The 16,545-nt window shown below is 38.3% G+C and overlaps 1 protein-coding gene across 1 annotated transcript; it reads left to right on the forward strand.

Annotated features, from left to right (window-relative positions):
* The first annotated feature begins 202 nt into the window (after positions 1-202).
* On the forward strand, positions 203-9,738 carry LOC139722267 (asparaginyl-tRNA synthetase-like). The gene is made up of 12 exons (XM_071633575.1): positions 203-385; positions 2,398-2,513; positions 2,999-3,122; positions 3,676-3,897; positions 4,917-5,014; positions 5,573-5,705; positions 6,782-6,880; positions 7,353-7,390; positions 7,859-7,925; positions 8,491-8,622; positions 9,027-9,151; positions 9,492-9,738. Exons 1-12 carry the CDS (start codon positions 203-205, stop codon positions 9,634-9,636), a joined length of 1,482 nt encoding a protein of 493 aa, XP_071489676.1. The 3' UTR covers positions 9,637-9,738.
* The last annotated feature ends 6,807 nt before the right edge of the window (positions 9,739-16,545 follow it).

Genomic DNA, 16,545 nt, shown 5'->3' on the forward strand with positions numbered 1-16,545 from the left:
TCATTCGGACCACTAATTTTAGTGTTGTATCGATATATTTGTACTTGGTATCTGATCCAAAACCAGGCTTGATTTGCTTAGAATTCTGTTTTGAATCCTTTAAAATTGTACGGTTGCAATTATTGGTAATTCGCCGGGGATTCTACGTACGGGATCGCACTGTTTTCGTGCTTCCGCACGTCCCTAACGGACCAATGAGAGGATGGCACTCCGTCGATCGCTAACGGACAGTTGTGTGGGATGTTTATCACGTTGTGGGTCGTTTCCGAGATTGTTTGTTCGTGATTGCTCATTTGCAAGGCGCACATGCACTTCATTTTCTAAATCTAGTGTAGCAAGTATCTTCAGCGGTAAAGGTGATATCGGCAAGAACATCGAAACAAAGGTAAGTTACCTTCACACTAATAATTTACACTGTTTCAGTCGGGGCTCAGTGATTGTTGTGTAGTCCTATATATAGACTTTCATGTTGTAAGTCTTTGTATGTATGTCATGTGATCTACCGCTTGCGTTTAGCTCTAGTCTAATACATTCTAGGCACGGGCAACGGGGAGGCGGAAAGCTAGCGGTGTACTTCCGACAAAGTACGAGTCAACTCGTTTGTCCTTCTTCGTCGCAAGGGCCATCGAACTGGGAGCTGGAAAGGGGGGGGGGTGGCCCGTGGTCAGTTCGGGAAACCCACTCACAAGGGGGGCCCCTCCTTATAAGTAACCCGTCCCCCTTATAAGTAACCCCGTCCCCCTTATAAGTAACCCCCGGGGCACCCCTTATAAGGAGTCTCCACGCTTTTTTGCAATGCAACGCGAAAATGAAAGGACTGCGGCAATTCGCTTGATTATGTCCATAAAGCTTCACAAGTTTCCTAGTTACTCACGAAATTTGAGCAAAATCGGTTTGAGGCATCATATCTAAAATCATGGATTTAAATGCGATGTCAAAAGACCCATGCGAATGCTGAAATGCGAGCGATTACTGGCGTGAGTGTCGCCAGGCGCGGCGGCGCGGCAAATGCTTGAGTGCAGACGTGGCGACTGTGTACATGTACTCAGTCGCCACGTCTGCACTCAAGCATTGCCGCGCCGCCGCGCCTGGCGACACTCGCGCCAGTAATCGCTCCTATTTCAGCATTCGCATGGGTCGTTTGACATCGCATTTAAATCCATGATTTTAGATATGATGCCTCAAACCGATTTTGCTCAAATTTCGTGAGTAACTAGGAAACTTGTGAAGCTTTATGGACATAATCAAGCGAATTGCCGCAGTCCTTTCATTTTCGCGTTGCATTGCAAAAAAGCGTGGAGACTCCTTATAAGGGGTGCCCCGGGGGTTACTTATAAGGGGGACGGGGTTACTTATAAGGGGGACGGGTTACTTATAAGGAGGGGCCCCCCTTGTGAGTGGGTTTCCCGAACTGTGGTGCAGCTCATGCTCCACACACATTTTGTTTTTGTTTTTGTTTTTTTGTTACTTTTTTTTTGTCTTGGAGAAATTAAAAAAAAAAGATATTGGTCTAGAGAGCCATAGAATTTGACCCTTGAGTAAAGCTTGACTAGAGTCTACTTGATCACGATCATGATAATTCAGCATGCTTTCCATATTGATCGTTGATGTAGTCTTCAAGTTGATCCCAGTATAGACTATACCGTAGTATCTTTGACTTCCTGTTATGAATGCCATGATTTTTCTGATAGGCATAGGCCTATGTTTGATGTAATTTGTATTTACCTGACATATTTGGTAAGCACAACCATTGCATTTATTCTAACCCAAACCCTTTACCACAAAATTATGCTGCGCTGTGATGACAGCATTTTTTAATATAAGAAACCATGTACTACATACTTCACTTGTATTTAACATTCTAACCACAATTCCTTTATGTCATACATTTCCTTTTATTTGAATGCTGATATTTCTACATCCTATTTCTAATAATAAGGCCTTCTAATAAAGTCAGTCAGTGCAGTGGCTTCAGTGCAGTGCATAAATAAATGAGAAGTGCCAGTGGAGAGTTCTTTCTGCAAGTCTGCAGACTGTTTTACGCTTCCTCCACCCCACCACACACATACATTAAAACAACAACAACAACAACAACAACAACAACAACAACAACAACAACAACAACAACAACAACAACAACAACAACAACAACAACAACAACAACAACAACAACAACAACAACAACAACAACAACAACAAAGAAATATGATATGATGATCAATACCTGTCATCTCCATAGACCTTGATAACTCACAGCTCCTACCCTTTCTCACTTGAAAATGGAGAGGGATTTTAGTGAATGCAGTATTTTGTTTTGTTTTGTCTGGTCAGGTCTGTTTTTTTCACTTTGTCTTTTTTTTTTTTCTCTCTCTCTCACTCTCACTCTCTCATGAGCAGGCATGGGTAAAAGGACAAAGAGTGCACAAGGATGTCATGTTTTTAGACATAAATGATGGCTCATGCTCCAGAAACCTTCAAGTCGTCGCAAAGCCGCACGTCATACAAGACAGCAGGTGATGACAAAACCCAAGCATGACAACTTTATACTGTCCTCTATCTTCAGTTTGTTGTTGGGTTTGCAGTTTTTGAAAAATCATATTCAAGCAGCTTTCACAACATGTGTGTGTAACTGTAATGCATGTTTTCAATTTTCCAGCGGTTCTTGGCCATACTGCATTAGTGAAGGGTGTTTAACCCGGTGAAGTGGCCCTACCTCACATCCAACTGGACCCCATGGAAGACCAGCCTAACGTACTGAATATGGGCTATCCAGCCATCTTCTCAGATGGAAATGAACAAACAAATAATCAAACATGTTTGGAAAAATGTAAGCTTGTGCATCTGTGTACTTTATTGTATTATGGTTATATACAATGTACATACTAATAGTTACTGACTGAGGAAATTCTAACCTGTTGCATACATCCTATCACATAGGTGAGCTATGCCTGTGTATTATTCAAATCTTTATGTTGTTGTTGTTGTTGTGTTCTTCCAGCAAGCATCAGCTCTATGGCAGCTCTGTGGAAGTCAAAGGTCAGTTAGTTGAGAGCAAGTCCAAAGGTCAAGACATAGAACTTCAAGCTTCCTCTGTAAACATCACAGGTCCGTGTAATCCTGAGGCAAGTATCTTCCACTGACTGTGTCTTTCTTGATGGTTGATAGGTGTAGATTTGAAGCTTAGATTTCACGTAAGAATAGAAAAGTGGAAATTCGTTTTGGCCTGCTTTTTGTGGGTTTTGACCTAGACAGTCACATATGATTGTTTCAATGATGATGGTGGTTATTATTATCATTATAATAGTAGTAGTAGTGGTAGTAGAAGTAGTAGATGATGATGATGATTGTCGTTGTTGTTGTCATTTATTCAGCATTTAAAACATACACAAACACAAGACAAGTTTGAATCAGAATGACAAAAAATTAAATAAATCATAACACAGCAACAAAGCAGAAATGAAAAAAAAAAACAGGTCTAGATCTTGACATAACAAACAGGGCTGCCAGGGGCAAGAAAAGGTAAACCTGAATACCGTGACCTGCAGGTCTTCTATCGTCATCAACATGGACATGATCTTGATGTAATTTCAGCATTATGTACTTCCACTGTTACTCTGTTCACAAATGCAGTACTGTACTGTCATTTTAATTATGAGTACTATTATATGATTATAGTCATATCCATTCAAGGCAAAGACAAGACACCCTGCAGAGTACACGAGGCAATTTCCTCACCTGCGCTCCAGAACACCCAACTTTGCCGCTCTCACCCGGCTGAGGAGCTCGGTGACAGCAGCGGTCCATGCATTCTTTCAAGACCAGGGTTACGTCAACGTTCACACACCGATTCTTACTGCGAGTGACTGTGAGGGTGCTGGAGAAATGTTTAGCGTGAGGGTAAGTGACCCAATCAGGATATCAATAATATGTTGGTATAGATATGCATAAATGGATTTGCAGCAGTGTAAATTTTTCTTTTGTTTTATTTTGTTTGTTGTTTTGTAGAGGCATTTCTTCTTTTCAGTGATCAGAGATTGCATCATTATACTGTAAACGAGGAATATTTGTGTGCCTTTTATTTTCGCGAGAGCCCAGATTCACGAAATTAAAATGCATGTAAAAGTTCTTATGTATGCTCTATGTATTGAATGCCAGTGGCAATTTGCGAAAATCTCATGCCGTGAAAATGGCCGTCGGCTCCAATTCGCAAAAATTTCATGCTGCGACTATATCATGTTTTACAGTAACTATTTTAATTTGTGAACCAGTATTGCATGTTCAGACATGTTTACTGTCGTGTTACCAGTACTCATATTGACATAATCATTTAATGATCCATGCTGTGTGTTCAATCTAGCTTCATTCCCCTGTGAGACTAAAGGCTTGAAGTATGTGCCTTATCTGGTAATATAAGCCCTTTGATCAGTGACCTTTGTTCAGACGTATTGATGTGCAAAGATTGACATTATGCTTTATCGCTGCTGCAATGTCATTTCCATTTGTAAGAGTGATAAACAATTAGGTATGATCATGTACCGTAACAAAGAGCATTAGTTATACAGGTTATATTTGTTTAGATTCAGAATGGTAAGATTGTCAAATTTATGATTCTTTCTGTCTTGAGGCATTTACTTTGTGTTTGAGGAGATATTTCATTGATTGCATTAACATGCCGCTTCCTAAAAGACCAATAGTTGTACAGTAGAATTTCTACACTGCAACCTTTCTTCAGACACAAATATGTACGCTGATAAATTATTTACTTGTTTATACCACATTGTGTTTATTTATTCTCAATCTTTTCAGTATTAAAAAGAAAAAAAAAAGATGTCTATGAAATGAAAAAACCAACAAATGATACACATACTACTTGGGTGCCAATGTTAGTATCTTTTTGTGTTGAATCACAACTTTAGGCACCTGGAGATAATGATGAAACAGAGGGGGATCATTTCTTTGGAGTTCCTGTACATCTAACAGTGTCGGGCCAACTCCAGCTGGAAGCTGTTGCATGGTGAATTGATGTTCCTCAGAGTTTTAATCTTTCTTCTGCTTGGGGGCACTTTTCATTGCTGAGTTTCTTAGTTTTAACCAACTTTATCATTGACTGGCTAGTTTTGGTTCTCCTTGGGACTTTCTAAGGCTGAATAATTCTCTCACACAACTTTAAACAGAAAACTGCCCAGTCAGATTATGATAATGATGGAGATGATAATGGTGGTAATGGTGGTGATGGTTTTGGTGATGGTGATGATGATGATGGCGATGGTGCTGATGATGATAGTGATGGTATATCACACAACTTTCAACACAAAGCTGCCCAGTTAAATTATAGTGATGATGATGGTGATAATGGTGGTGGTAGTGGAGTTAATGATGGTGATGATGATGATGACGATGATGACGATGATGACGATGATGACGATGATGACGATGATGACGATGATGGTGATGACGACGCCGATGATGATGATGATAATGAAGATTATGATGATGCTGATGCTGCTAATGATGATTATCATTGTTAGTATATAGCGTGTTGCCCTCAGTTTTATGACTCCTTCCCTTCCAGCTCACACTCCAAGGCATACACGTTTGGTCCGACATTCAGAGCCGAGAAGTCAAGGACGAGAAGGCATCTGGCTGAGTTCTACATGGTGGAGGCTGAGCTAGCATTCACACAGTCCCTGGGAGATATTACACAGGTACAGAATCATACATTCCCTACATAGATTTACTTTACTGTTAAGCTTGCATTTTGTACCCTCTCTGTTGTACAAATGCATTACTAATTGCCATAAGTAAAGAGGCTTATGTTTTGTATCCACAGTTCCTGAAAGCTGAATAAGATGTGCATAATATTTGAATCATGTTTTCATTTTCTTTTTTGATGATGGAAATGAATAAACTATTGAATTGAATTGAATTGAATTTCAGTAAAAGGACAATGAAACCGAAATAGGTATGTGGATTTATTAGGTGAAATTAGTAGAACATATCAGTAGATTTTTAGGAAAAGCTGACAATCCATTCAAAAGTTATTGATTTTCAAATAAGTTTTGGTGCTGCCATCACTGGATGACAAGACTACAAGAGTGTGTGATGTCACTGCAGGTCAACAATCATATTAAGGAGAATTCAACATATTGTTTACTTTTCTAGCCAGTGAAAGAGCATTGACTTATCTCTTTCAGAAAGCAAGGTAATGATATTACCCTCAAGACATATGTCGGTAACAAGTTGAGGGAATGTGTACTTTTCATAACGAAATAAAATTTTGTGGAATTCTCTTTATATTTTCATTATTGAGTATTGTCGTCCTGCAGTAACATCATATAATATTGTTGTCTTCTCATCCAGTGATGGTGGCACCAAAACTTTAAAATTGAAAGCTTTTGAACATATCTGATTTTCCTCAAACTTAATTGATGTGTACTACTTACATTGCTGAATTCACTTAATCAACATTTTAGTTTCATTCCCCTTTGAAGCAAAGAACAAGGAAGGAAATAGAAAGACTACCAAAACAACAACAACAACAACAAAAATGATAGAGATTCAGCTGCCCAGGTGTAGTTAGGCTTTATTCAATTTCACTATGCACTGATTACATTTAGATCTGTTCACTATCCCATCATGTTTGCAAATGAAAGTGGTATGTAATATAAGTTGGAGTACACATTTTGTTCAATGCAGATAAAGTCTTCACATAACTTTCTTTGTGTTAGTTTTTAGGTGGTTTTTTTTTTTTTGTTGTTTTGTTTATCTCTACCAAAAACAGGTTATGGAAGAGTTTGTGAAATCTGTGGCAGACAGTGTCTACACAAGATGTTCTGAAGATGTGCAATGTGTCACTGATCAAAATGTCAAAGGTCACCTGGTGAGTTCTCTTTTAGCAAATTCATGTATTTGCACTTAAAATATAAAAACAAAATATTTATGACAGGAACTGTTAAATAAAACTATAAGTTTCACGTACTGTCATCGCTGACTCTCCTTCCTGTTCAGTTGTACAGCAGTTGAAGAAATGTCGAAGAGCACTGATAAGAGATAGGGTATGATTCCCTGTTACAAAATTTGAAAAATAATCAGTTATACCAGCATAGATATTTTAAAAACAAAAATGTATGTAATCTGCCTTTCAAAATCATACCAATAAACACAGCACAACTGCATAAATGCACTCTCCGAAGTTGAGGATTTTTAGCCAGTCATTAATTTTAGGTTTTTTTTATTTTTTTTATTTGTGTGTGTGTGTGTGTGTGTGTTTAAAAGTCTTGCAGTTATCGTTGTTAAGTCATTGAAAATCAAGTTTATAAAATGTCAATCTCTTGCTCTGGCTGTCATGGCAGGATGAGGTCCAGCGGGTTCTGGCAAAACCATTCCAGACGTAAGTATAGCCGTTCTTGGTAGCAACTTCTCTCAGGCAGTTAATAGCATTTAGAGGTAAATGCATTTCAAAGAGCATGCAATGTCTGACAGTTGACGGATCTTGGCCGTAGACTGCTGCTGATGAAATCATACTTGTGCAGGTTGCACCAATGCAGTATGAACAGTGTGACTGCTGTGGAATACACTTTCTAAATAAACTCTTGAAAATGCCCAAAATTTCTCTCAGCTGAGATGGGATACATTTTCTCAATAAACTCTTGAAAATGGCCAAAATTTCTCTCGGTCAGTCTTTCACCATATCTAGTGTCTGCTGATAAACTTCAGGTAAACATTACTGAAAAAAAAAAGAGACAGATCATGATGCATTTCAAGTACCAAGTAGTTCTTAAGATATCTTATTACAAATATTATTCTATGATTTGTGATAATGAATATACTTGTTTCATTATGACTGTCTTCTGTACAGATTGTCCTACACTGATGCGATTTCAATTTTAGAGAAACATCAAGATGAATTCCAGTTTCCTCCATCCGTAAGTACTTTATGAACTAAATGTTAAGAAAAAGTCAATATCAGTCAAAAACGCATTTAACCAAAAGCAGAGAAGTTTCTATGAAATCTTAATTTGTGCATCTAAATAGGTTATAATAATCAAAGTTTTCACTGAGTGTTTTGGAACTTGTGTATAAGATAAGTGATTGACCCAGTAATGATTGACACATCAAGTGGACTGAGAAAAAATGCTGGAGGGTTTTGCTTATCTTTAATATAATTTCACGTTCAGTGCTTGAAGCCCTGGTACAGTTTTGGGAAGTCACCAGGAAAAAGCCGCAGGACTCATAATTCTCTGATTGACTAAAAGGGGATGTAAAATGGTATGTGTGCATGTTAAGTTGACACCATGTAATTGGTCTATTTGTTGATTCCAAGATTTGTCTTGTTTTGTTATGTTTTGGTCTGTTGTTTCTTGTTTGTGTTGTTTTGTTTCATTTTGTTTGTTTGGTGTTTTTTTATGGGGTGGGGGGGAATTAGCTGTAAACTATTGTATCTTTGAAATGGCTTGTTGATTTACTCTAATTTGTACTTTCTTTGGCCAGTGGGGCATTGACCTGCAAACGGAACATGAGCGGTTCCTGGTCCAGCACTGCGACGGTGTCCCAGTCTTTGTGACAGATTTCCCTGCTGAGATCAAGCCATTCTATTCCCGCGACAATGGAGATGGCAGAACAGTGAGTTTACCTCGCCGCAGGAAGGCTGAAGATGCATTTTAATGTACCTGTGGAAAATTTGAGTGTAATTCTAAAGGAACTTTAATGCCTGCAGCAACTGGTTTTTGAATTCCCTTTTTTTTTTACCTACAATCTCAATGTAACAATGAAACGTTGAAAGCTGCATTCCTAATTTCTGCATATCTTTGAGTTTTGTCATTGCCATTTGGTGTGGTAGGCCTACAGATTATTCTATGATTCATTACCTTGTCAAAGACAGAGTGCCACAAAAGTTCCATGCCCCACCCTTGGTTCAACTGTCCTCGTAATTTCAATATCTAATCCTAACTCTGAGATATAATCCTAATCCTATAACGTAGTACCCCATTGGGTGTGAACCAGCATTTTCCCTCTTCTCTGGATAGGCGGCAGCTGTGGACTTACTCGTTCCCGGAGTAGGTGAACTAATCGGAGGGAGTCTCAGAGAGGAGCGTCTGGAAGTTCTCCAGCATAGATTACAAGGCATGGGACTGGAGGATGAGTATCAATGGTGAGCTCAGGCTGTGTGGTAATGAATATTGATGGATGCTATACTCAGGGCAGACATCATTGACACATCTAAATTAGGGATATTCCAGTGAGGTTTCAGGGAGATAACATGAGTGCTACCCACCTTTTATTAGGATCGCTTTGTTTTACTTTGTTTCTGCTGGATATCTCAGCCATTTCAAAACCGATTTTCATCAAATAAACTTTGAATTCCTCTTAGAATTGTATGCTCTTTAACATTTTATAAAGTGTTTTCTAAGCATCTTGCAAAAAGTTAAAAGCTGAATCCTCACCTCAACCAACACTATACCATCCATTTAATCACCTTTACCTTGTCCAAGGTACCTGGATCTGAGGCGGTTTGGGTCAGTGCCCCACGGAGGTTTTGGACTCGGCTTTGAGAGGCTGCTCCAGTTTCTTCTCGGAGTGGAGCACATCCAGGACGTTATACCATTTCCTCGTCTCTTTGGGTCATGCAAGATGTGATGGAGCCCATGTACCATGACCAACTCGACATGTGTTCCGAGACATTTTGTATTCCTCGGTCATGCCAACATGACCACTACCTATTCGACGGTGCCCACCTTTCCTGGGTTTTGATCCAGACTATGTGCTAAATTATGTTTTTTGCTCTCAGCTGCTTACGCAAAGAGCCTCACATCATTTAGTTGAGGCATGAGATACATATGGAACCTGCATCATCAGCTTTATGTGGGACTACAGAGAGACGTGTACGCACAGTCAAGAATCATTCCTAGCTTAGGAGAAGCAATTTTCCACCACCCAACCAGGTTTGCAAATCCTCGTCAGCTCCATTGCGGGTTTGTGGATGGCGGCAACACAGACGATGCTCAGCTTATATCTGTACTTGCTGAGTGACATTTTTTCAGAATCATCCTTTGTTTTGGAGGATAATAATTTACATAGTCAACCTCAAATCCAATGGGGCCAGAGGAAATTCTTTGCTGATGTTGATTTTGACTTTGACAAAATAATTCACACTTTTCTATCCATCCAGGGCGGAATTTTTCTTCCACTAAGACTCAACTTGTGCAAGGTCGACTTACATGAGGTTGACTGTATGTATTTCTTCTTACACTAATCACAATTCACTCTTGAAAGTCATGAGCTAACAAGCTCGATTTGCTATTTTAAGTGTTGTGCTTGCAAAATATATGGTGTCATTAATATTCCAGTTTTGCAATTAATATATTTTCTGTCGTATGAGAGGCTAGTAATGTATATGTTCATCTGACTTACCAGCAGGTTACTGTTTCACTGAACCACTGGCCACTGAGATCCAATAATAATAATAATTCTCAATACTTGTGTAGCGCATTCTCACTTTTATGAATGTCTCTAAGCGCCAGCATGGGGAAAAAAAATCTGTTGCCAATCAGATTATAGTGGTCATGAAACTCTCGATTTTGATATACTGTACCAGTATTTGAAACATGAAGTATATCCCTGGGACTGTACGAGTGAAGAGCTTTTTGCCTTAATGGCCAGATTTCACAATCAAGAAGAAAGGAAAAAAAAAAATAGGACCATTTTGCTTACAATTCTTACCATGAAATTGTTTGTGACAAACAATCGATTTAAAAATCTTTTTGTACCTGCCTATCTACCTATAACTGTGAAGAACTGCATCTCTTATGTTTAGTCCAGTGGTTATGCAAGGTTTGGCATAAACTAGTTTAACAGTTCAAAGTATTTTGATGTGATATATGGCTGTTTATCAATAAATATCAAGACAAAATCATGAGTTTTCATTGCAATTTGCTATATTAAAAAATAATAAAGACAAATAAATGTATATTGTACCATCACATAAGAAACGGAAGAATGTGTTGATACTGCATGAAGTCAATTGAGTTCTCACCCTCTAGCCTTCTGAATTATATCAAATCAACTACCAATATTGCAGCAAAATACTTGACGTACATTGTCAGGAGTTATGTCATTAAAGAATCATTTTATGCCAGGAGTTGATTGTAATTATGTGTCTGCTCAACTTTATGCCCATGGCAGTGAAGTCTGAGTTAACAGGGAACAGAGGAGAAATTCTGCTGAGATATTGAGCAGAGGAAGTGGTCACCACAGTACAAATTATTACAGTGTACTCAGTCTTGTTATAACGAACATGGTTGTAACGAAATTCTGGTTACAACGTAGGTAAAATTCAGGCCCCAATATGATTTTTCTGTACATTTTTTTATTGGTTACTTGTTCAGTTTTTGATAAATTTTAATATAACAAATGACAAATGCTAGTCCCAAGGACTTCATTATAATGGGAGTCCACTGTATAAAGTGAAGATTGTTCTATTGGATAGGATAGCAAAGAGTGTGGCAATTTTTTGATTGAGGCAGTGTGATCCTGATTTTACACAAAGAGCTGACACATATGACTGCAGTAGTGGGTTGGCTTTTGGGTACAGGATGGGGGGGGGGGGGGGGGGGGGGCGGGAAATGGGAATGGGGAATGAAAGGTATGTCGTAGTCATCATAGGAAAGTATCAAACCCAGGCAGTATAACACAGCAATACTGTCTTGGTCATACCCAGTTTCTACACCAATCTGTAGCAGGTAAAGCGGCAATTGATGTACTTAATAATATCACACAAAGATACATTAATGAGAAAGACACTCTATAATGAGATATTACATTTCCTTTTTCAATTTATTCCCATCACCAGGTAAAAAGCACTTTAATATCTGTCTTGGAAAAATATGTTGAATTTTGTACAAAAATTATGAAATCACTCCAATCAAACAAATTTTGTTGTCTCCTTACAAACGGTGGGCAATCAGTGGTACAAGGTGAACATTGACAATTTAGATCTCTGACAATATCTTTCATATAAAAACATGACTCACTCAGGTGAAGAGGTTAAAAGATGAATGTTATTCATACTGGGTAAGAAAAAATAGTAATGTATACGAACCAGCTGCATGTGTGAGGTTTTGTTTGTTCTTTTTCCTTAAGAAAATCTACTTTGTCATAAAAAAAATAATAAAAATGGTAATAATGAAGTGTGACTTGCGTAGCTGCTTACTTTTCTTTTCTTTTTCCAGCAAGATCACAGGCAGAGACAAAGAGAGAAAAAGAACAAAACAAGAGTAATATCTGCATAGTTACAAGGCTTTTGTCTTTTAAATCCAGCAAACAGAAATCTTAAGTCATGAGATAATAATCGCCAAAACTGAACTGCCTATGGTCACACAAACTAAATGACAACATTTGAAGTCGGCGTGTTCACACCTTCTGAAGTAAGCATGGACATACCAACAGTAAGAATACAGTGGCTTATTTTACAAGTCCTTGTACACATCCATTGTTGCAGTCACCTGCCTCACTTGACTTCACTAACATGTGTCTTCACACAGTTCTACTTTGCCAGCTGACAATAGATTCCCTGTTCTAACTATGAATATGAAAACAGTCAGTGATTTGACAGTGTGAATTCCACTATTTAGCCAGCATACCCATGAAAGACAAGGCATTTTGCAGTATTGATGATTTCTAGAACAAAGACCAAGAAAGCAAATGTGGGTAAATACTGCACTCAGTTTTTCCTGATATCATTGATACTTGGCCAAGCCTTGAAGCACAAATAATCATTGGTACTGAGACAATTTACTTGTAGAAAAAGCACACAAAAACAGCATTTTATATCTACAGTTAAAAAATATATATATAATCATGATGTATGTGGAGCCACACTTTACTTTAGAATGACAATGTAAATGATTTCTGAGATACAAAACACTTCAAATATTGCCAGTTTGCTACATCAAATTTTGAACTGAGTGAGGCGATTGCTATGTAAAGGAAAATATTGCCAAGGACACTATTGCAGGTGAAACTTTGTAATCTACGTAGGTATTGCATCTGTCTCACAACACTAACTTGATGTACTTATACGGCTCTAAATGTCGTCATCTCATGAAATGGTATGAAGTCACAGAGTGCCAGCCCACATAATGCACCATTGTACACATTGCTTTTTACTGTATGCCTTGCCCTACTTCCCTGATTACTGTCTAAGTCAATGCTCTCCAATGAAAAGGCCTTGGCCAACATCAATTACTGCTCTTCCACGATTGACTGGCGAAGCACAGAAGTGGTCATGATGATACAACCATGTCTTTAATACTGCTCATATGTTTGCAATGCTTGTATTGAAATTTGCCAATGTAGATGTAGAAAGGGGTGTTGATTGTTTGTTAGATATCCCCCAAAAAGTTTACCTTAAAACACTTCTGAACTTGTTGGCCCCAATTAATGAAGGTGGTGTACATTTAAACCATGGTTTATGCAAATTTCTTCTGCGTAAATACGATTGACAGATTGCATATGCCCACAGACGTCCAGTAACAGACACGTGTTAATATGCGCATGTCAATTTCACAGTTATTTTAAACCATGGTCGAAGTTTAAACCACCTTCATGTATTCTGGCTGTTATGTTTGACACCACAGAACATCACAGCACAGGACACACATGGTTAGTACACTCTCTCTCCTAATTACACGTACCAGGGGGCTAGTGCCATTCCACAAAACTAGTGGGATATGCATGATACAGATACCACTAGAAATACCTACAACTCCACCACATTAAGTTCTTTTTTTTTTTCAAAGTATTTTTTTTCTTCAAAACTTTGCATAAAAACTGAGAATTAAGAAATCAAGGTTGACAATGTAGTCTGTACAATACCATGAAGCTTTGAACAACATATTTACACAAATGACTGTACCAGGATCATTTCTCAACCCATAGATAACATCAATACTCATCAAAATCCTATAGTCTAATGGTGGTCAGGAATGAAATACACACTACGGTGGGCAAATACATTGGAAATACAGTCAAACTCGGATACCTCGAAGTCGTCGGGACTGAAGAAATTGGTTCGAGGTACGCGAATTTCGAGGTACGCGTACGTCGAATTTTCTTCGACTTATCCGATTTTTGTCGATGTTCAACATGGTATCTGTTACAGTGCCTACCGATCGTTTGTATGCTTGTCAATTGGATTTGAATCAACTTTAATATGAATGAATTGAATGAAAATCGATGTTCTTCTTTCATCAGTGTTTTCTGGTGAACAATTAAATGACTTAAATCACCATAAAAACAAAAAGAAAATACCGGTACGTAATCGAGCGCAAGACAGGGTTGCAGAACATGCGTGCTGAATGTACATTGTCGCGTCGGCGTAGGTACCCCCTCGATCACTATTCGTTTTTCCTCCTTTTCTCTCTCTAAGTCATCATCTCGTACACAATATCCAACACAAGAATCAGTCTTAGCTTTGCAAACTATTAAAATTTCGCACAACTATGGGTGTACATGTAGCTCACCAAGACTGTGTAGAGCTACAGGGAGCGACGGCAATGTCGCACCGCTACGCACCGGTCTTCCATGTGTCTACCAGCAGCACTCACAGTCAGCAGGCGATACCGTTAATCATTTCCAAATGTAAAAGCAACGATCAGTTATTTATTTTAGTATCATACGGAGCAGAATATTACTGTTATTCATTTCTAAATTTCCAAGCAAACATCCGACATTCGTTTTACTACCATACGGAGCCCAATATTACTGCTGTCCACTTCCAAAAGTGAAATGAATTATCTGACAATCATTTTATCATCGAATGGAGCTGAATGTTACTGTTATTAATTTCGAAATGTATAATAGCAAATATCCGACATTTATTTTAGCATCGTATGGAGCAGAATGTTACTGCTATTCACTTCCAAATGTAAAAGCAATCATGACTGTGATATTTATTTTGGAATCTTCCGCAGCCGAATGTTCTTGCTATTTACTTTCGAAAGTAAAAGCAAACATCCGACATTTATTTAATCATCGTACGGAGTTGAATGTTATTGTTATTCATTTCCGAACGTAAAAGGGATCATTCGACATTCATTTTAGCCTATCCCGGAGCCCAATGTTATCGCTATGTACTTTCGAACGTAAAAGCAAACATCCGGCATTCATATATTATCATCGTACGGAGTTGAATATTATTATTTATTTCCGAACGTCAAAGCAAACATTCGAAATTTATTTTAGCATCTTCCGGAGCCGAATGTCATTGCTATTTATTTTCGAATATAAAAGCAAACATCATACGGAGTTGAATACTATTGTTATTCATTTCCGAACGTCTAAGGGATCGTTCGACATTTATTTTTGTATCTTTCGGAGCCGAATGTTATCCTTGTTTATTTCCAAACGCAAAATCAAATATCTGACATCAATTTAAGCACCGTACAGAGCTGAATCTTACCGTTATTCATTTCCAAAAGTATAAGTAAACATCCGACATTTATTTTAGTATCGTATGGAGTCGAATATTACTGTTATTCATTTCCAAAATCAAAAGCAATCATCCGACATTCATTGTAGCAACTTTCGGGGCCGATTGTTACCGCTGTTCATCTCCAAAAGTAAAGGCAAACATCCGACTTTTTTTTTGGTGGCCCGACGTGCGTTTTGGTGGCCTCGGGCCACTGTAAGTGTCGAGCCCTGAATAAGTGCAGCACAGTACATTAAGGATGGGCTACTAGTGAGTGATATCGCTAGATCAGATTCCGGCTATGGCTTCTGAGGACAGTGCTATTGCTGTAATCATAAATATTTACTGAAGAGGATTGTTCGCATTAAAAAAAAAAAAAAGAAGCGAAACAATCTTAGGGGGCCTTGACGATTGTGCTAGAAAAGAAAAGAAAAAAATACCGAAAACTCGAAAAAGATTCAATTCAAACAGGGGTAAAATACATGATGATTTCTTTCTTCTTCTTTTTTTTGTCTGAAAATCGTAAAGCGTATTATTCCGTTACTTCGAAATTTATCAAAATAAACTGTTGTTAAATCATATCTATACTATTCTTTATTATGCTAGGCCTATACTTCCAGATCATATACCACACTTATGCTTCATAATCGCATTGCTGAAAAAAAAAATATTCAGAGCTTGCGTTCTCGGGGAGAATTAATGAAACAAACTTCGTGAAAGGAAAAAAAAAAAAAACTAGCGGGAGATTGATGTTTGGACAGTGGACCTTGATTAATGCCAAAGATATAGCTGTTAACACCTAAGCAGGTGCGCCACGACGGTTAAGAAATGCACGCGCACGGCATGACTATCACGATCGCAAATCAAAACAGAGCGTAGTGCTATTGTAAGCTCTCCATTTGCACGGCTGCTACAAGTACTGTATATGCATTCCGGGTACGTGTGTAGGTACAGTAGGTGTTGGGGATTTTCCTTGTCAGCTGTGTATCGGGTTATTTGAGCGCACGATCGTTCTGGGGCTCAGAATATTTACAATCGAGTGTGAAAAGATTTGTGACATGTCTTCGCTGTCCACGCGC

This window comes from Diadema antillarum, unplaced genomic scaffold, assembly GCF_040938485.1.
Source record: "Diadema antillarum isolate AM-2024a unplaced genomic scaffold, OU_Dant_1.0 scf00000162, whole genome shotgun sequence".
NCBI classification, from domain to species: Eukaryota; Metazoa; Echinodermata; class Echinoidea; order Diadematoida; family Diadematidae; genus Diadema; species Diadema antillarum.